At 35.4% G+C, this 21933-nt stretch overlaps 3 protein-coding genes and 1 long non-coding RNA gene across 4 annotated transcripts in view; 2 read left to right on the top strand and 2 right to left on the bottom strand.

Moving 5' to 3' along the window:
- The first annotated feature begins 638 nt into the window (after positions 1 to 638).
- LOC107550982 (hepatocyte nuclear factor 1-alpha-like) lies at positions 639 to 7291 on the top strand. Its single transcript, XM_016232450.1, has 10 exons — positions 639 to 1437; positions 3304 to 3503; positions 3586 to 3766; positions 3846 to 4048; positions 4200 to 4369; positions 5559 to 5700; positions 5782 to 5970; positions 6404 to 6516; positions 6651 to 6735; positions 6820 to 7291. Exons 1-10 carry the CDS (start codon positions 1130 to 1132, stop codon positions 6948 to 6950), a joined length of 1722 nt encoding a protein of 573 aa, XP_016087936.1. The 5' UTR covers positions 639 to 1129; the 3' UTR covers positions 6951 to 7291.
- Positions 7292 to 8512: 1221 nt separating this feature from the next.
- On the bottom strand, positions 8513 to 10949 carry LOC107550925 (protein PFC0760c-like). The gene is made up of 3 exons (XM_016232374.1): positions 10921 to 10949; positions 9079 to 9595; positions 8513 to 8938 (listed from the first exon to the last, which is right to left on the bottom strand). Exons 1-3 carry the CDS (start codon positions 10947 to 10949, stop codon positions 8513 to 8515), a joined length of 972 nt encoding a protein of 323 aa, XP_016087860.1.
- Positions 10950 to 14746: 3797 nt separating this feature from the next.
- LOC107550938 (protein unc-119 homolog B-like) lies at positions 14747 to 19326 on the bottom strand. The gene is made up of 5 exons (XM_016232387.1): positions 18927 to 19326; positions 18256 to 18369; positions 17224 to 17332; positions 16702 to 16874; positions 14747 to 15249 (listed from the first exon to the last, which is right to left on the bottom strand). The coding sequence occupies exons 1-5, from the start codon at positions 19150 to 19152 to the stop codon at positions 15137 to 15139; spliced, it is 735 nt and encodes a 244-aa protein (XP_016087873.1). The 5' UTR covers positions 19153 to 19326; the 3' UTR covers positions 14747 to 15136.
- Positions 19327 to 21296: 1970 nt separating this feature from the next.
- Positions 21297 to 21933, top strand: part of LOC107550981 (uncharacterized) — a 4057-nt gene continuing 3420 nt past the window's right edge. Inside the window, exon 1 of the long non-coding RNA XR_001604717.1 lies at positions 21297 to 21527. This is a non-coding gene — a long non-coding RNA (uncharacterized lncRNA). The remainder of the gene's footprint in view (positions 21528 to 21933) is intronic.

Raw genomic sequence — 21933 nt, 5'->3', positions numbered from 1 at the left:
TGCTTGTGCGTTTTAAACTTTAATTTTGAGATATGCATGATGATAGCAGTTTCATATGAATACAATGATTTGCAAATGGAGTGAAAAACAGGGACACTGTCCATTACATGTGAATACAGGTGTGGGTTAGGTTGAGATATTCAGAGAGGCAGGAAGTGGGAGGTCTTTATCAACACCTCAGCATCTGATGTCACATGAACAGACACAGATGTAAAATCTCATTGAATAGATAATGAGAGAAAACAACTCCAACATTTAAAAAATGCCTTGGTCTGGGATATCTAATACACAATAATACACAATTACATGTGGTGTGCTCCACAGGATCAGCTACACACTGCATTTTGTTTATTTTATTAATTTACATGACATTTTCAGGTCTAGCAATCTTTAAAATCACTTTACAAAATGTGATTTTCACAAATTAATAAAAATTAAATTTCATTTGAATTGAAGAAGTTTTAAGTCAATTTTAGGCCCCCGGCCTAGAGAGCCCTAGCCCCCTGGTTGATATCCACTGGCATATATTTAATTTATAATAAATACTGAAATTGTTTATTTCACAAAGATTGTCACAGTTTTACGAATACAGCAATATTTTTATGACAGATTTTCGTAGTTCAAAATTAAATGTCTGAGTCTGGAACGTGGATAAAACAAATGTTCCATAAAAAAAGACAAACAAGATGACAGTGTGAGTGGTGAATGTGTTTGCAGTGTCCACTGAATAGTTAGACTCTACACTTTGCCCTCAACACAGGCCGAGGCTAAAGTTCACCAAGAGAGGGAGAGAAAGAGAGAAAGAGCAACAGAGTAAGGGAGGAGGGGATGAAGGGAAAAGCAAGTAGCAAAAAAATCCCCTTTCAAAGCAAAAGGACAACAGGTGTCTAGATTTAATACAGGAGCAGAAACAGAAGAACGCTGGAAAACGACAAAGAAAATGAAAACAAGCTGTTCATGTGAAAGACAGACTACTGAACTGAAAGACAGAGGTGAATATTGAACGTGTGCGATATTGTTTTGCCATCTGTTTGCACACAAAAGAGTGTGTTGGTAATTGCTTCAGTGGCACAGACATAGCTTATATGAGCAAATTATAGACAAAACACGGCTGCTTAAACACCTCCGAATGCAAGAGATGGAGGGAGGAGAGGGGAGAAGAGCAGGAGGAGAACGAAGCGGCCGGCTGTCGGCCTTACAGGAGCAGCTGGTGTGGTCTCTGCTGGGATCAGGGCTGTCAAAAGAGCTGCTGATCCAGGCCATGGGAGATCTGGAGCGAGAACGGGCCTCGGCCGGTGCAGAGAAGATGGATCGGGCTGATGGCGAGAGCTCGGAGGAAGGAGACATGGACAATCCACCTCCTATCTTCCATGAGCTGGAGAGGCTACCGCCAGAGGAGGCCGCGAGGCAGAGAGCTGAAGTGGACCAGCTGTTGCAGTAAGTATGGTGTTTTCTGATCATTCAATCCGAGCTTCATCCAAAACACACAATCAGAAATGTCTAATATGACTTTAGTGCCTCCAATGTTGTTCTTCTAAAGAAACATCATCTAAAATCCACCATTGGCATCTTCTCAACTTCCAATTTTACTCCACATATTCTTGATTAAACCTTCTTTTCTCTAGCTCGTGTAAGGTCTTCTTTCTTCTATTCCTTTTCTTTGGCTTCCTCTCTCCTCTAGTGCTCTGCTTCCCAACTGATGGGGTGAATATAAAGGAGGTTCCACCTTTTTTAGTTACTAATTACCCACCCTATTCATTATTCTCTGGCCATTTCAAACTTTTTAATAAATGAGCTACATCGACTGGTTAGAAAATTAACAGAGTGACACAGTGTCCATCGCTCTGTGTGTGTGTGTTTGTGTACACATGACTGTGGTGATATTGTAAAGATAGTACTGTTGTGAGGGGAGTTTTGTTTTCTAAATGTGTGGCTCTTTGAATAGAGATAAAAATGGAATTGTAATGCACTTTATTTAAACCTCAAAGGGAATTTGTGAGTGATTTGTATAGGTGAAATGCATTACTGTTGGATATGTTTGTGTGTTAGTAAGGCTTTGTGTGCTTGTGTTGAATTCAAGAGGGTTATTTGCAATCTCTTTTACTGGACTTTGGCCCCTTGTCTCTTGCCTTATCTTACAGTGTAAACATTGCACCCTCTCTACCTCTGTATTATCTATCCTTTCTCTTCCCCCTCACCCTTCTTCCAAAACATTTTTTTAAATAGCCTTAATAAAAAGTTTTAAAAAAAATGTAATTAGGAAAAATTTGGTATTTTCAGGAAACAATGCCATTAGTGTACTATGTGTTTGTCTACTGATATAATTAACAGAATAGTGTACTTTCACATGACACTTTTATTTATAACATAAAATATGTTTTATCTCTTACTTAGACTATATATATTTTTAACAAGCTATAGTAATGTATTAATATATTGTTTTAAAATTCCAATATCAGCCACTTTGCAGCCTAACCATCACAACTACATTTTAAAGGACTCATTTCTTAAAAGCTAAATTCTAACCGAAATTAAAATATTATGCTTATATTAAAGGCATTTTTATGTTTCTGACATCATACTTAATGGAATGAAATCATCCATTTTATTTGACAAGGTCTCAAAATGAAATACATTTCTTCATTTGTCTTATTTTTTTATTGAGCATTTATTTATTACTATTTAAAATAACTGTTTTCTATCTCAATGTATGTTAAAATGTAAATTACTTCTGTATTGCAAAGATGAATTTTCACCACCATTACTCTGGTCTTTCGTGTCACATGATTCTTCAGAAATCATTCTAATATGTTGATTTGCTGCTCAAGAAACATTTCTTATTATTACCAATGTTTAAGACAGTTAATATTTTTGTTGAACCTTGTTTTTCAAGATTTTTTGATTACTAGAAAGTTTAAAACACAGCATTTATTTAAAGTAGTAATTTTTGTAACATTATAAATATCTGTACTATCATGTTTGATCAATTTATTGCATGTGATTCCTTTCTGAATGAAACTGATCATTTCTTTTTTTTAAATCATACCCCAAACGTTTGAATACTGTAATAATATGAACTTACTTACTGCGGCTTAGTTGAAATAAATATAGCCTATTTTGCAAGGCCATAACCACATATTTGGGGCTCAAAATCACCTGGAAAATCAAGGGAAAGTATGACTCTTGAAATGTAATTAATTAAAAGAAATTCTCAAACACATGTTCTTCATGTGATTTCATAAGAACTTGTTTGGAAATATTCAGAATGCCTATTATATGTATTCATGTATTGGTGTGTGTTAGAGAGGATCCTTGGCACATGGCTAAAATGATAAAAAGCTATATGCAGCAGCACAACCTACCACAGAGAGAGGTGGTGGAGTCCACTGGCCTCAACCAGTCCCATCTCTCCCAGCACCTCAACAAGGGCACACCCATGAAGAATCAAAAGCGAGCTGCTCTGTACAGCTGGTACGTCAAGAAAAAGGCAGAGATCAACCAGCGTGAGTATGGCCATTTCTTATTTCTCTATTTGAATTCATCTTTAAGAATTACACTAATGATTCTCTCACCGGATCAATGCAGAATTCACCAATGCCAGTCGAGGTGTTGTGTCAGGAGAGGAATCCGGGGATGATGTAAGAAAGGGACGGAGGAATCGATTCAAATGGGGCCCAGCATCCCAACAAATCCTGTTTCAGGCCTATGAACGACAGAAAAACCCCAGTAAGGAGGAGAGGGAGGGACTGGTGGAGGAGTGCAACAGGTAAGAAGTGAACTGGGTACCAACTCAAACTGTTTTTAAAGGTATGACATAATACCTGTTGAATGTATATGTGTTTTAGAGCGGAGTGTCTTCAGAGGGGAGTTTCTCCATCTCAGCTGGCCGGCCTAGGCTCTAATTTGGTTACAGAGGTTCGTGTATACAATTGGTTTGCAAATCGGCGTAAAGAGGAGGCATTTCGCCACAAACTGGCACTGGACGTGCCCTACAGCAGCCAATCAGCTCCCTCCACAGGCCAGACACTACCATCCAGTCCTTCACCAGGTACAATGTCAATCAGGCTCATACCTATCCCATTTGTTGACTGATTTTGTCAGTTTTTAATGACAATAGGTTGGTTTTAATTCTTCTTCCTAGATTTTGCTCTCAATCTGACCTGTTTTACCCACCTTTCTCTTTTGTTGATATCCTGAAGTTCTGAAGTACAGCCAGCCAGTTCTTAAGTACAACCAGTCAGTGGTTTGTGAGAGTCTGGGCACAGTGAGAAGCTCCAGTGGTGAGGACCAAGGTGGCGGCGGTCGTCTAGCCAGTCCTGTCCAACTAGAACCCAGTCATACACTGCTGGATACACACCATCACAAACCAGTGAGATTACACTACTTTACACATATCACCATAAAACAGTGAGATTTTAAGTGATCACTGACTGATTGCTTTTATCTCATAATAACGGTAAAGAAGGTCGGAAATTAAGTTATTAATTTAAACTGCGGCTAATTGCACTAAGTGTATAGCGATAGATTCTATTTACACTATGTAAAAATTGCAGTATTTTCTGCTATTTATACTACTTATTGCAAACAATGGCAAATATCTGCACCTCAGTATTGTAGTAAATTATAAAACAGCATGCAATAATAACGTATTATGTGTAAATGATCATTTTTATTAGAATTATTAAATGGATTTAGCCTCATTGGGAAAATAAAGCCCTCCCTACACCTATCTTAGCCCTACCCGACAATTTATTTTCAACTTTTCGATTTTTTCCTTGATTTTTATTGAAAATAAATGCCTTTCCGATGTGATAAGAACTGTGAAAAGGGAGAAGAATGAGTTTGGCAAAAGGCGGATTCGAACTCAGGTTGCTCGCGTCATAAATAATCATCACCTTGTTAGCGCAAATAGCCTCTTCCAACAAGATGGGTTATTTGCACTCAGTGTAAATAGACACTTCGTTTTACTAATTATGAAAGTTACCATTAAATGACTTACAATTAAAATACAGTATTGTCTGTTTTTGCTGTATTTTACCAAAGAAAAAAAACCAAATGGATAACAGAATCATCGCGCGACACATAGCGTTGTTTAGTTTCTGAATGAATCTGTGTTTGAACGAATGGCTTGAGTGAATGATTCAATAACCCATTCATAAAGTCTATTTTATTCGTTTTTAGAATTAATTAGTTTCTTTTGAAAAAATCGAATGGTTCAATGACTAACTCGATAAGACACTGACTTGCCGCCACCTAGTGGCAGTTTTTCACATTTAAAAGCACCATTTCATTTTTTTTTCATTGTTTCTTATTTTCTAAACCTGTATGACTCTCTCAAAAGAAGATATTTCACAGACCTGTTTTTGTCCACACAGTGAAAGTAAGTGGGGTCCAAAACAACACTGGACTCCACCGAATTTTATTTTAATGGACAAAAACACTGAGACTTTTAAATCTTCCTTAATTGATGACAGAATTTTTCCATTTACTACACATTTAAGGCAAATGTAACTCAGGATTCAGAACCTGACAGGCAAAGTTTCCATTTTCTCTCTTAGGCATCTGGTGGTGGCTCCTTACCTCCCGTCAGTACTCTCACTTCCCTGCATGGAGTTTCAGGATCCTCTGCTGCCCCTCCAGGACTGATCATGGCATCCCTACCAAGTGTAATGAGTCTGGGGGACTCCTCACTTTTCATAGGTACAATTCATATAGTGATCTGCATTAAGAGTTAACACCAACACACTGCTAATTAATACTAACACATGTCTTTTACTGTAGGCTTGACCTCCTCTCAACCACAGACGGTCCCTGTCATCAATAACATAGGGGGAGGCTTTACTACCCTTCAGCCAATCTCGTTTCAGCAGCAGCTTCACACCTCTCCTCAGCAGCCAATAACACAGCAGTTTCAGAGCCACATTTGCCCAAGCTCCTTCATGGCAACAATGGCACAGTTACCATGCCACAGTATGTACTTAATTAGAGGTCTGAGTAATGAATTAGTGGTGCATCAAGACAAGAGTCACTATATAGTAACTAAAGTAGCCTTAAAAAGTTAGACAAACGTCTAACTAAATTGTTTAGAAAAAAAAAACATTCCATGAAACAATGTATAAATAGTGTTTTTGTCCTAACGATTTGAGAACATTTTAAAAGACCAGATAACTTTGAACACACATTCTACTAACATTACTGGAAGACTGTCTTTATAACTTTGATAGAACATTAGCCAAAGTTCTGAAAACGCTACCAGTTAGCTAGCTAGACAGAACACTGTATACTAGCATGGCGGTGGTGAGTTTTAATGGACAAGCACCATACAAAGACCTAGTTTGTCTCATTTCAGAGATGTAGTGTGGACTTAACCAAAAATTCTACTTTAATACTGCATGTGTTTCAGTGTACAGCAAGGCAGACCTGAGCGCTTACACCTCCAGTCTCCTGTCCCAGGCCATGGTCATCGCAGACAGCAACAGCATCGGGACGCTGACTAACCTCACATCTGTTCGACAGGCATGAACCAGACACAAACTCATCACACTGACATGATTACATGCACATCATTTTCAGATTAAGGGCTATATAATAATCGGCTTGTGAATCTACAGCAATTCTTTTAAATAATCTATCATTTTCCTCTCCATCAGATTCTCACCTCAGATCCTGAGGGTCACTCAGACACTCCCATTGAAGAGGTGTCTTTACATCTGCAGTCCACTTCACCTGAGCCAGGTACAGACCCTTGCAGACCTTGTGCTTAATCTAGCCATATTCAGATGTTTCTGTCATAAAACATCTGTTTAATTACATTTCCAGTGTCTTCTGGCAGTTTGGAGCTCTACCCTCAGACACACATGAGTGAAACCCATTCTTCTCACCTGCTCTCCTCTCCACCCGGAGATATAGACCCTTACATGCCTACACAGATGGTCTCTACTGCACAGTAGCTGCAGCTACTGATGGAAATACCACTGAGAGCTGGTGTAACTCATTCAAATACATTAGAGAGCAAAATTAAGTTAAATAAATATTAGCAGTCCTTCTAAAAAACAAACTGCCTCATTGCTACCTGCTGCCTACCCACACAGAGGAGGAAGAAAAACTTTAAACTCTATAAAATCATTAAAACCTTTAAATTATGCTCCATAAACGGACTGAGTTCAATTCAATATGGAATCTTTTGTGAACACTGTACATAAATTACTGTAAAAATATGTCATCGTTCTAGATTTCTGTGTCTAGTCAGGCTGTAAGACTGATTAAAATGAATAAAAAGTTTCGAAAAATACTTTCTAGTAAAATGGCAAAATAAACATACTTTATTGATGTTTTAGAGGGGATTTATAGCATGAAAACCTGTTTCTTGCTAATTTAGAGTCTTCTCTAAGTTTTGCAGTCAACTGTTACTATACAATGAATGTCATAAAAATATACAACCACCAAGAACAGCATTTACAGGATAATAGACCTTAGGTTAGTCACCATATTGAATTTTACGCAGATGAAAACAAGGCTTTATTCCACTTTGACCTCTCTTTCGTTGTTATTCTGTCTATTTCTGTATGTCTGTGCTGTTGTCCAGTTGGAATTTTCACCCTAAAATTTTTTTATTATTGCAATTTTTAGAACAAAGAACATATAAGGGCAATAACATTTAAACTGAATGAAAACAAATACTTAAAATAAATAAATAAATAAAAATTAAATAAGAAGAGCAATAAAAAAAAAATCAAATAATTAATTACAAATTATTTAAAGAATAGATCAATTGATTTACCGTGTACTGAGAAATTGTACCTAAATTACAGATACAATGTAAAAAAAATTGTATTTCATTAAAAGTACCTATTCCCAAAAACATTTGAGTGAAAGTAAATTGTATTTAAATAAGATTCTAATGTAAATAAAATGAAAGCTAAACTCATGTATTACTGATTGGTTTGTTAGTCACATTAGAGTAAAAAAGATAGTATTTGTATTTTTAAACCAATGTCATCAAAATATGACATATACGTGTTTGCACCTTTAACTTGAGTATATAGTATTATTGGTTTCTTGTAAACGCAATTAAGTAAAAGTAGGCTACAAGTATTTGATTTTAACACAACTCAAGTGAAGAACAGATTCTCCAAAATAATACTTCTGTATAGTAGTAGAATTACTCAAATACTTTACACGACCTCTCTGACCTTAATATTTTTTTTCTGATTTCCACCATAATAGAAACTGTTTATTACTAACAGATTAATTTGAGATTTTTTCCCAACGTGCAGATCTTAAAACTTTGTCTGAAATACGTTAATACCGCACTTTCTTAAATCTGTTCAATTTTAAATCACTCCATTTTGAAATTAGTTGAAAGATTTTATTGCAGATTATACCGTGTTAGTACAAAAATAGGACATATTAAACTATCCAGCAATACATCATTAATTTGAGAATAAAATGTGTCTTAGCAGCTATGAAAATGCACAGAGAGTGTATAACAATCGTAATAGTTTATTGACACTTAATAATCCTCATCCTCAGAACTATCTTCCTCATCATCACACTCTTCAGAGTAATTGTAGTCCACATCATCATAGTCTTCATTATAATCATCTATGTTGTCTTCCTCGTCGTCGTAATTATCTTCCTTCTCCTCCTCCTCATCTGTGTACCCTTCTGCATCATTAAAATAATCTTCATCCCCCTCCTCTTCCTCATCGTTTTCTGCATCAGAATCTTCATCATCATAATCATGATGATCATCATCATCATCTTCTTCTTCATTTTCCTCTCCATAATACTCTTCATCCTCATCAAAATATCTTTCTTTCTTTGTATTTATCTCCTTTAAATTGCAGAGGCTTTGTTTAAGCCCTGCATTATCTTGCTGTAGTTTAGAGCACAAGAGGGCAAGACTTCTAACATCAGTGTCTTTATTAACTTCCATCTCTGATGTGCAATGACTGATGTGCATCATACTTTTACACGTTTTTTTACACAAATTAGTTTATATTAGGTAAAATATAATTGGCAGAGCCTGATGATGCCTGCTTTAGTATACCACATAATTGTAATGTAACATCAAACCTCTATAACGTCTTGAGTTTTAGCTGTCTGATCCTGTTGTCCACTGACAGTGCTGCTGAAGCTGTTATCTGTGTTCTGGTGCTGCTCTGAGGGTCTCGTCTTCATGTCTCCAGTCACGTCTGACAGTGTGTGTTTCTGTAGTGCTGCTATTGTGTAATGTGGCTTGACGTGAGTCTCACAGAGGGACACGACACAGGTTGAACAACACTTCACAGCTTTCAATCTCTCCTCAGTGCAGAAATCACAGGCCACATCTTCCGGTCCAGCATAGGATTGTGGTGGAAGTGCTGGACTGAAGCTTGCTTGCAGCAGGCTTTTAACCACCTCATCTAGAGCTGCGTTTGTGTTCAGCACCGGACGGGTTTCTGATGGATTACCACACTGTGGACAGACATAATCTCCAGCACAATTGTCCCAGAATTCATTAATGCATCCTCTGCAGTAATTGTGTCCACACGAGATGGACACTGGATCCTTTAACATTGATTTGCATAGTGGACATCTAAAGTGATGAAGTCTAGAAGTCACAAAATCAAAGTTATAACCTGAAAACCAACATCTTTATGGTTTTGGCACTTTTTTTATTTTTTTGGTTTTGGCACTTTTACAATAACAAACTGTCAAAATAGTCATAATACATGTACATATACATAATGTGATATTATGGCCTTTGATTTTTTTTTATTTATTTTTTTTACTTGATCTATTTTTGCATGTGATTTTCCATAAAACAAACCTTAACTTAATAAGATTAGTATTTTTTTAACTACCCATTTACACTTACTTTATCTAAATTAAACATTTTTTGTTGTGTATTTTTTGTTGAGCATTCCAAGCATGACATTTCTTATTAGGGTCTAATTAGGTTGTGCCGTTACATTTGAAATACTATCATATATGTGTGATATATTCAGACGTCAAAAAAGTCTCTTCAAGCTCATTTTATTACATATTCCACACAAAGATTTTTCTTGCAGCCTATTGTATTTATCATGCTGATAGTTTTATTTAGTTATTTTATTTAGTTAACAGTATCTAACGTTTAAAGTTGGAAATACATTTTAACAATCATCAACTCTTTCAAGTGTGACTTTTATAAACCAGTTTTAATGAATGTAACTGAAAATATGAATTAGTTCAAATAAATGTACATTCTTTATTGTCTCTATAGCATATACACAAGTATCAAAGTGAAAGTCTTGAATGCAATTATGTTGTGACAGGAAAGACCAGAATCCACGAAACACTAACTGCATAGTATACATGTAATGGAGTGCAATATCAGTCTTTACAGGAATATTCCACCCCAAAAAATGTTAATTCTCTAATTTACTCACCTTTATGCCATTCCAGATGTGTATGACTTTTCTTTCTTGACATAAACACAAAGATTTTTAAGAAAATAATCCATCTCTGAGAGTCCACATAACACAAGTTAATTGTAACCCATGCACGTATGACAGTTGATCTGAAGTGATTGTTAACAGTGTTTAGTGTTGTTCTTATCCAAAAAATGAAAATTATCTCATTTACTCACCTTCATGCCATTCCAGTTGTATGACTTTCTTTCTTGATATAAACACAAAGATTTTTAAGAAAATAATCCATCTCTGAGAGTCCACATAACACAAGTTAATTGTAACCCATGCACGTATGACAGTTGATCTGAAGTGATTGTTAATAGTGTTTAGTGTTGTTCTTATCTGTTGTTTCACTTCAAAATATACTGATTCAACCATTAAGGTCAGATGGATTACTGTCACGGTAGCTGTGTGGTTTTTAAAGCATCTTTAGGACTCACAGAGATGGATTATTTGCCTAAAAATCTTAATTTGTGTTTACCTGTCCAGTAGAAATAATGTAATATGCATTTGGGACAGCATGAGGGTGAGTAAAAGATGAGAGAATTTTTATTTTTGAGTGAACTATCCCCTTAACAATCATATGCTGTTGGTATGCTAATCCAAGGTCAGCATAGACTAATACGAATCAAATGCAACCTCTTGTGTACTTGTGAACTGTGTTTGTTTTAATCTAGAGCTCCAAAGAAATTAAAATAGTTGCATAATATCAGGTGTCTGAAGATCAAGATCCTAGTCATTCAAAAGTGAGGTGTCTGAACAAAGTAAGAATCTTGTCTGATGGGGGCAATGGATCTCTGGTGCTACCACCACATCCTCTGGGTCAGCATCAGAAGTTTGTTTATGGAAAAGTTGCTCCGCTCCCTGGAAATTAAGAAAGGACATGTATTATAGTCTAACAATACAAACGGCTTTGAACTCCCATTAAACATTTCAAACTTAAAATATTTCATATATAAGTATTAACTTGGTACTAAATACCTCAAAATTATGCACCATTTATCATCTGTATTACCCTTGTGTAACCATTAGATGGCTGTACAGCCCTATATATCCATGACTGTGTATACCCTAGTTACTGGAAACTATTTTCAGTCCTAATTATTTGCATGTATTAGGATTTGCCCGAAATATTCATCTGAAGTGACCATTTTTGCATTATTATTACAGTCAAATCTGGACACAGAAAAAGCATGGTAAAAAGGCTTAACATTGCTAAAGTTGACAGTGCAGTGATTGACAGTGCGCTTGTAAAATGTCATCGGTCATTGTCAGATACAGTACATTTAGTACTGTACATTATGTGCTGGGGGAAAATATGAACTAATCGAAGCTAATATGATCCAATTGAAGACTGTAACTGTATGTAGATAACCAGGTCCTGTAATGATTAGGCTAAATCAAGAAAACTTACCGCAAGTATCCTGATAACAAGGATGATTGATGATAATGATGATGAAATCATTTGTCTGTGCTATTCCTAAGAAATCATCTCAACAATGTAGTGTAGCAGCAGATAAATACTGATAAAATAATAATAATAAAATTTGGCTGCCACCTTGTGGTACAATAATGGATTTTACTCTAAATTTAAAAGCAAAGAATTAAACAGTTTTCCTTTATAAAATGTATTTTATTTCTCTGATCAAATCCATCTGCCACATATAAACAGAATTCCTATTTTATACAGTATAATACAATGTTTCTACAATTCTGGTGAGGGTGGGCCTTTGAGCATGATGTTATGTAATTTAACAGACATTTTCACCCAAATTACTGAAAACATAAATTACAGACTAAAGACTAGACTACTCACATGGATTAAATCAATATGACATGTGGCTAGTCTAGCTGGATAAGATTATTTTTCTTCAATTGCAACTGATCTTGGCGACATCACAGAGATCTCAGATCACCAGGATAACATCATTCAGTAACAGCATTAATTGTACATGTAGAATATACATGTTACTGAGCTTCAAGGGCTAAAAAAGTCACAAAAATGTACTTTAGATGAATATTTAATGTAAACAATCTAAAAGCCATCAGTATCACTCACGCTTGCCATTAATGAAAATGTTTCCTTGAGGTTAAATGTACCCACTATTCACCTATTGTACAAACAAATTAATTTTTCCAGAATGCGGTGTTAAAGAATGTCATGTTATGAAATCTTTCATTGTAAGAGTCCTGATACAGGCTTCATTACATGGAAAAACAATCTGACAATAACTGGCTAAATAAAAAGACAAATGTATTCCAGTTGACATATTACACATCAAATGTAAAGCATGAGCAGCATTCCTAAAGTAACTGCTATGACTACATCCACACATTAGTGTCCATGATATATAAGAAACCACCAAAGATGAGCAGATCACATCCTTGTGGTGACAAAGGAATATAAAGACCCTTAATTACATCTCTCAGCAAGGGATTAATCATAAATTGTGGAAGAAAATGAATAGGAATAAAACCAAATATTTTATCTTGTGTGCAGTTTGTAGTAAAACTAATTATATAGACCAAAAGCTGTGTGGTAAATTACAGCATGTCAACACATAGATGCTACACAGACCTATGTAAACCGCACAAGTAAGGCATTAGACAGACAAACATTGGTCCTTTAGTCTCATATTACACCTTTTCTTTCTTAAGGACACTTAAGAATATAAGCAAGTCACCGTCCAGCTGAGAACTGACTTGTTTGCGAATGGATTGAGAGCTGAGGATCGACTTTCAATGAATAACAATGGGTGTTTAGCAACTGTAACATGATTTGCTTTGATCATAAGCTAATCAAATCAAGGTAATATTGATTAAATGTGTGAAGTTAGAGGTCTCTAAAGGTCTTTTCAATTTTTGTATCTCAACCCCTCACTTTGCCTAATTCCCAGCCGCTATTAAGCATTATGCTGAATCAGATCAAAGCTCTGATAGAGGCTAAACAGCTTGAAAGGTGCACAAGGACACCATGTTGGGAATCCCAACCCTCTCTGTGTGTGACACGAGTGAAAACAGGGTTTCTGTATGCACAGCTGAGTCTGACATCGAAAGCCGTACATGACAAAGACAGATGCCCTGTGAACCCCACAGTGCGCACGGCCATATCTATTCCAGTTCCCTAAACCTAAAGGACCAACACATACCTTCAAAAAGTCCACTCATTTTTTGTCAGATAAACACTTGACATTAAACAGTCAAACAAAAATAAAAGAACTAAAAAGAATACGATTACTAATTAACGACCACAATCTTGATCTCCTCATAGGGTCAGTTTAGGGTTCAAAATTTTGGGGTCAGTGCATTTTTAATAAGAAGGCATTAATGCAAGGGTGCATTAAATTGATCAAAAGTGACAGTAAAAATTTGTCACAAAATGTTTCTATTTCAAATAAATGCTGCTCTTGTGAACTTTCTATTCATCACTGCATCATGATTTCCACAAAAATATTAACTGTTTTCAACATTGATAATAATAATAAATGTATCTTGAGCAGCAAATCAGCATATTAGAATTATTTCAAAAGGATCATGTGACACTGAAGACTGGAGTAAAGGCCTGTTCACACCAAGGACGATAACTATAAAGATGTAGTTGTAAAAATCGTTCTGAATATTAAGAATAGCAGAGTCCACACCACAGCTGTAACGATAAAGGCACAGAGAAGCGATATCATTGAAATCACTTTCAGGACGATTTTTTCCAGCTGATGAACGATACAAACATTGACAGCCAATCAGAATCCATCCTGCTGTAACGAGCTAGAGCGTGTGCTTAGACTAAACAGACGATATCGCCGTCGTCGTAGTTATTCTTTGTGAACGGGGCTTAACAATGATGAAAATTCAGCTTTGACATCACAGAAATAAATTACATTTTAAAATAGAAAACCGTTACTTTCAATTGTAATATGTACCACTATTACAGTTTTTTTTACTGTATTTCTGCTCAAATAAGCGCAGCCTTTGTGAACATAAAAGACTTCTTCCAAAAACATTAAAAATATTACTGAACCCAAACTTTTGAATGGTAGTGTGGTTAAACAAAACTGCAAATTATCAACTGTTTTAGGGTCACACACATAAAAAAAACAGATCACATCCTCTTTAACTCGACATACTAACCCTGCTCACATGTCCAAAAGTGTTGCAATAGCATTGGCTCTGATAAACTATACCCCTTTATCTGTTCTATCACTTTAATAATCAACCATATCGGTGCAAAACACCTCTTTTTGTTTAATAACCAAAGATATATGTGGCAGGATTGCTTCATTTTAGCACATTTAAAAAGACCCCATTTAGACATTCAAGATTTAGTTTGTTACAACTCCAGAGTTTTAAAAATCTCACAAAACAGGACAAAAGGTGGTGGGTGCAGGAAGTAAGACAGCAAAGGTTACAAAACAAAACTCCTCTATTGTAGTCCCCCTAAAGCAGGATGACAGGACAATTCTTCAGTTCCGGCTAGTCAAGTGTGGCGAAGGAGAAAGGCTCCGCTTTTTTGGCCAAACCCCACAAGTAGTGCGTGCAATCGGTGGAATGCAGGAACTTCACTGAGGGAAGGTCATTTCCAGTTGGGTGGGTCGATGGAGCCAGATCGTAATGCTGGTGACAACACCGTATGTTGCGTTCCACGCAATACCACACGGTCACTCCAACAAACAATCGTCAGGTTTCCTGTTGAAGAGGCACTACTGGCCCCCGTTGTAAGCGTAGTCTGCTTTGTTGTGCATGATGAGTTTGTTGTCCACAAAGTAGAAGCTGTCTGATCTGGTCTCATACGGGTGCTCAGTCATCAATCGAACTGCAGGAGACAAAGAAACGACATAGCAGGGAGCATTACACCGCACTTTAACAAATGAACACAGACATGTAACACGCTCTCCTCTATCTGAGCACTGGTAAGAGAGTGAGGTCTGAAATTTGATACAAGCCTGACAGGACGAGTGAGATGTCAGACAGAGTTAGGTCAATATGTTACTAGCAAGGCAATTGGTTACTCTTTTGTGCCAAATTTCCTCTCACGGCATTTGAGGGGGAAAAAAAGTTTGGTATTAATTCAAGGTGGGTGCTAATAAGTAGTTTTCTCAGATACAGTATAATTAAATTATTAGTGCTGTCAAACGATTAATCGCATCCAAAATAAAGGTTTTTGTTTACATAATAAATATACACAGTACACACACATATACTATGTATATATAAATACACACCCATGCATGTATATACGTAAGAAAAATATGTTACGTTTATATATTACATATATTTGTATATAATATAAATTATATGAATATAAATATATACATGTAAATATTTTCAAAATATATACTGTGTGTGTCTATTTATATATACACATAATATACACAGTACACATATTATGTAAATAAAAACTTAATCTTAATTAATCATTTGACAGCACTAAAAATAATATGAATAATACATTACAATTATAAATCATGTTGTATTAATTATACAGTAATATTACATATTATACTGTCAAGTCTTCCTAATGTACACTGCAAAAACCAATGATTTTCTTACACAGTACATTTGTCTTTATATATATATATATATATACACACACAGAGAAGCAAACTGATTTTAAATATTAAATCATATTAAGTCTTGTTTAAAAAAAAAAGAAGTCAAAATTAAGTGGGTTTCTACTTGGAAACAAGAAAAATATTTGTCAATAGGGTAAGAAAAATTTACTTTTCCATTGGAATGAATGATTTTTATATATTTGTACTGGAAAACAAGATAAAAAAAACTGAAGAAGAAAATCATTTTAAATAAAGCAAAAGCAAAAAAAAACAACAAAAAACAGAATGATTGGTTTAATAGCTAAAAGATATTTATAGATGTTTCTTTTTTTGTGTGTTGCTGACAATCTTGGCCAGTATTCTCTTGTAAAAGAGATTTTTAATCTCAATGTGCTTTTCCTGGTAAAAATAAATGTAAAATAAAATAAAAATATATTTTGTATTCATTAATGAAGTATACAGTAAGTTTAAAAATCTATAAAAAAAATTTAGTGAGTTTGTACTTAAAAGAAGAAAAATATCTGTTCGTGGGGTAGCAAAAAAAACCTGTTAAAAACATTTTTTTTTCTCCACAGTGTTAAATTTACCTGCTAAATGTAATAAAATAAAAGTAAAAAAAAAATAAAACGGCATGTTTGATTTATTAGCTTAAAGAACTGTTATAATCATTAAAAGACTATTTAGTTAGTTCAAAAAGTAACCAGAACACTCACTGAGGTCCCCTGGGAGCTGAGGAAACTCGTAAATATGTTCACACGTGTTCCGGCTGTTCGGGATACAGAAGCCAAAGTCAAAGTCGAAACTCTTCAGGAGGCGGTCTTGAAAATAATGCCTCTCAATCATTCTGAAATTGGTAACAGGTCGATCGCCAACTGTGAACTCCACCCTGAGAGAGTGTGAACGGAGAAAAGAGACGTTACTTTTAAGTTAAGTTCACTTGGTCTGTAACTAAACAAGAGCTTTTTGATGTTTGATGATACTAAATTAAAAAAGACAATATGACAATGACTGAAGTCTGCTCATGTTTACAGCCAAACTGAAGGAACTACCGAGGCCAAATCATGATTTATTCATGATTTCTGTGGGATTTGGCTAATAACATTGCTCAAGTGCTGCAGCAGATGACACAAGCTCCTTTGTTTCAAAACATGAGAGCTGGTCAACTGAATTTCAGACCCACCAAGGTTTGTTTACCCAGCAGAATGCACATGGCCGTGCTTGTTAGAGAAACTTACGTGGCTCCGACTGTGAGTAACTTAAGGAACGCAGGTGTGAACTGGTAACGAACAAAGCGTCCGGCACTGGTGTCAACCTCTCCGTTTTCCTCATCCTCCTCAACAAGGTCTGAATGCCACAGTTTGAGAGGGAATATAGGGTTATGATCATTAACTGAAACTAAAACCATTAAAAAAATAAACATTAACTGAAAAAAGGCCACATTTCTAATTTGTTTAGTTTAAGTACTACAAAAACTAAACCGAAAGAACTAAAGCTAAACACTCAAACTTTTAAAAAATATTTCAAAAAGACAAAACAAGAAATAAGACATTTGAATATGGCTCAGAGGATCAGAAAGGCAAATCTTGCATGCAGAGCAAAACCACAGCTATATATATATTCACTATAGAAATTTCCATGAATATGACATGATAAAATTCCCTCATATTTTACGTTCCATGACAGTAGAAGCCTCTAATATCTTTAATTCAGTTGCGATGTCATGAACTCATTGGATTAGTTCAGCATACATCAGCATAGAAGATTGACATTCTAACTAATCATAATCAGAATCAGAATAAGCTTTATTGCCAGGTATGTTTTCACATACGAGGAATTTGTTTTCATGACAGAAGCTTCCACAGTGCAACAGAACGACAGTGACAGAACAAAAAACACAGATAATAAAAGAATTTAAAAAATAGAACAAGTAAATAAGTAATAACAATATATAAATTGACAATTGTATGTGCAGGTATATTACAATAGACAGTTTTTTAGTATGTACAGTACTTAAAATTGAAAAAAAAAGAAACATACATGGATAAATCGCTCAAAATATATATATATATATATATATATGCTATAACATGCATTTACAAAATAGACCGGTGAATTTTCATTACATGAATTTAAGTGATTTTGTTGGACTGGGTGGTCTTTCAGTTTGCATTTCACATGCTAAAAGCAAATAAAGTTAGTCATCATAAAAGAACCATTGTGTGACATCCTTTATTAGTTTAACTTGAAGACAAAGAAAGGAAACGTACCACACTGTGGCGGTTTGGCAATCTCAAAAAGGACAGTCCCCGTCTCCAGGTCTCTGATCTTAAACCGTGTGAAGTCAATGTTGTAGATGTTGTCCTCTGGTTTACACAGATAGTCTGTGGACGGAAAATGTATCGTGTACTTCAATAATAGGAACGTAGTATACAGTAGTTATACATCTCATTAAGAGACTGGATTAAAGTAAACATAAGAAAGCTATGTAGCAATACTCTCAGACTGCTAAACATGATGCATGTTTGTTTGCTATGTTTAAAACAGACATGAAGACAAAATGCTCTCTGGAAGCTCATTAAAAATGTGTTGCATGGACTGGGCCTGCATGAAGTAAACAAACACATGAAGTCGAAGGATGCTGTAACTCGTCATTAAGAGACTGGATTAAAGTAAACATAAGAAAGCTATGTAGCAATACTCTCAGACTGCTAAACATGATGCATGACCCAAAGTGCTGTTTGTTTGCTGTTTAAAACAGACATGAAGACAAAATGCTCTCTGGAAGCTCATTAAAAATGTGTTGCATGGACTGGGCCTGCATGAAGTAAACAAACACATGAAGTCGAAGGATGCTGTAACTCATAATGCGTGTACATTGCGAGCACCTGAGAAGTTGTGAGATGAAGCAGGTATCAGAGTGGCGTCTCAGAGCTCTTACCGCGAGTGACTGCGCGGAGTCCCAGAACTTCATCCGGAGTGATGTCTCTCCCCAGCGCCCGCAGCTCCTCCTCCGTTACAGGCCGCCGGTCCACTTGATTTCGTCGCGATTTCAGCCTTTTCAGAACACCGCCTCCGGGTTTGCGGTCTCGGGGAGCCGCTGCCGTTGAATCCGAGCCGTTAACCGCGGCAGCTGCCGTTTCGTTGCGGGAGCTCTGACTGTTCATCTCTCCGAAATCTCACTTGGTGTGGCGGCGGAGCGCGAACTGCGTTTCTACTGCTCGCTGAATGCAAGATGGCGTAGCGCGTCACTATGGAGAACCTACGCCGACAGGATAGCGACGTGATTGGCTGAACGCGCTCGAAAGTTGCTATGGTTACCACAATTCCTGTTTACCAGAGCCGTTGAGAAGGAGCCTTGCGACACGCTTTGAACTCGCCGCCACGCGGTCACGTGGTTCATGGAGCTCTCAATAGTTCCGAACAACTCCGCGTTGTCAATGTTTGAATGGGTTTAAGTAGGATAGACAGCAGTTTCACTATATTTGATTATTAACACATCGTGTGCATGTATTGTGTATTGATAACTACGCTGACTACGTTTTACAATCGCGTTTTATTCTGGGGAGTGATGAAGAGACAGCATACATTTTTTTCTAATATGCTTATTATTTATATTACAATTAGCGTAGTATTTAGGGTAAAAATAGAGAAAATGTTTTTAAATTCCAGTGCAAAGAGGCAAATTAGAGACGTTTGGTGGCCAGAAAAATAATATTCCTATGTAATGCCGTGGTTTAACCACTAGATGCCCATATGGCTGTTTAATAAATATAGCCTACATGAATTTAGCTCTACTCTAGTTGCTGTAAAGAGTTTTACCGGTCATAATAGCTTTATTTATTTTGTGTTTCGCATTGTATATTTGACATTATCAAACACTCAGTGTTTATAAGCTTTTTTTAATTGTTGAATTTAAAAAGATTAATTACTCACATGCCAGTGTTATTTTATGACATTTATGAAAGAAGATAATGTAAGTGAATTAAAAAAAGGCCAGCAAATACGGAATTTAACCCAATAAAAAAATTAAAATAACGTTTAAAAAAAGACTAGGCAACCAACTGCATTCAGGGAAACTCTTTCTTGTTCTCCTTTAATGGGCCGTCTTCACTGAAACTCAACTTCCTACAGGGAGACACAGATTGCAGAAAGACTAAAAATATGACAACTAGCATCTGGTTATGATCGCTATTAAGGTGTTTCTCGCGTTATCTAACTGCAAATATAGCATAACTGCCTATTATCTAAAACTAAACATTAACTATAATGCGTTTCATAAAATACAACTACTGGCCAGATTTCCGAGATGTAAACTAATGCGTTAAAATGACAAAAACTGCTGTAATTTCCTCAGCTTTCTGGTGAGTGTGCTTGAGAAGCACTGAAATGAATGGGCTTCAATACTAAAAACTGCAATAAACAAATACTGTAACTATTGGTTGTTTGGAGGTGTTGGCCGCTCCATGACACGCTTTACTCCCGCATTCCTCAGTCAGCTTCTATGGAAGCCCACAGGAGTGTTTCTCAACCGCTCTGCTGCTTACAAAAGTCTCCCCATTAGCTTATGTCAGTTTATTTTCTTAATTAGTTAAACGGATTTATGGTTAGAAGGTCATTATTTATTCTGTATTAATATTATTTATACCCAGTGCAGTTATTTTTACAATATTGTAATGTAATTTGATTTATTTAGAAACTTTTCATTTTGTGTTATAATGTTGAGTAATTTGGTTGTATTTCGAATGCCATCTTATTTTTAATTTTTTTGTTGTCTTAATAAATATCAACAAACAAAACCAATTATGTATTTTTTCAATAATTTTGAGTCTTTTTTTCTACATTGCTGATAAATTGTTTGTGTGTGTGTGTGTGTATATGTGTACATATATATATATGCATGTATGTATGTATTGTACATATATGTATAGGTACCGTACCTGTATATGCATAAGAGTATGTATACGAGTAAAAAAACACTCATTTTAAACGCCCTTCCCCAGCACTATATCACTATATTATTAAAATAAAATAATAAAAAAAACATATATATACACAGGTGCATCTCAATAAATTAGAATGTCGTGGAAAAGTTCATTTATTTCAGTAATTCAACTCAAATTGTGAAACTTGTGTATCAAATAAATTCAGTGCACACAGACTGAAGTAGTTTATGATACACATTATAAATTAATAATACACATACACATTTTACTTTAATAATATAATGACTTATCAGGCATACACGTTAATTTATATATTATTTATTTAATAATAACTTTAAATCAATTCTATAATCTTGACCTGAACTATGATTGTTAACAGAATCTTATAAATGAAACAATGAAAAAGAGCTCATTAAAAATACCCTCAAGGCCAGTTAGATAAAATAGCACATTTATTAAAAAGAAACAGCATCAATTTGCAGTTCCCACTTCAGAAGCCTTCTCTCAAGACCGTGTGGGTGCTAACCGTTCCAGTACTATTTCACCAGTTCCCATGTTCTCTACAGTTCTGAGGGAGGAGGTTCAAGAGGGGACAGGTAGCAGAACACGACTAACAAACCAAAGACTTAAACTACTTCAGTCTGTGTGCATTGGATTTATTTAATACACGAGTTTCACAATTTTAGTTGAATTACTGAAATAAATTAACTTTTCCACGACATTCTAATTTGAGATCCACGACATTCTAATTTGAGATGCACCTGTATAATCAATTTAATTTTAACAATATATTATATGTACAAATTAAATATTTGACATATATGATACACATTATATATTAATAATACACATGCACATTTTACTTTAATAATATAGTGACTTATCAGGCATACACGTTAATTTATATATTATTTATTTAATAATAACTTTAAATCAATTCTATAATCTTGACCTGAACTATGATTGTTAACAGAATCTTATAAAATAAACAAAAAAAAAAAA

The sequence above is a fragment of the Sinocyclocheilus grahami genome, unplaced genomic scaffold (assembly GCF_001515645.1).
Source record: "Sinocyclocheilus grahami isolate Dianchi unplaced genomic scaffold, SAMN03320097.WGS_v1.1 scaffold410.1, whole genome shotgun sequence".
Classification (NCBI taxonomy): domain Eukaryota; kingdom Metazoa; phylum Chordata; class Actinopteri; order Cypriniformes; family Cyprinidae; genus Sinocyclocheilus; species Sinocyclocheilus grahami.
This window is presented reverse-complemented; position numbering and strand designations above follow the sequence as displayed.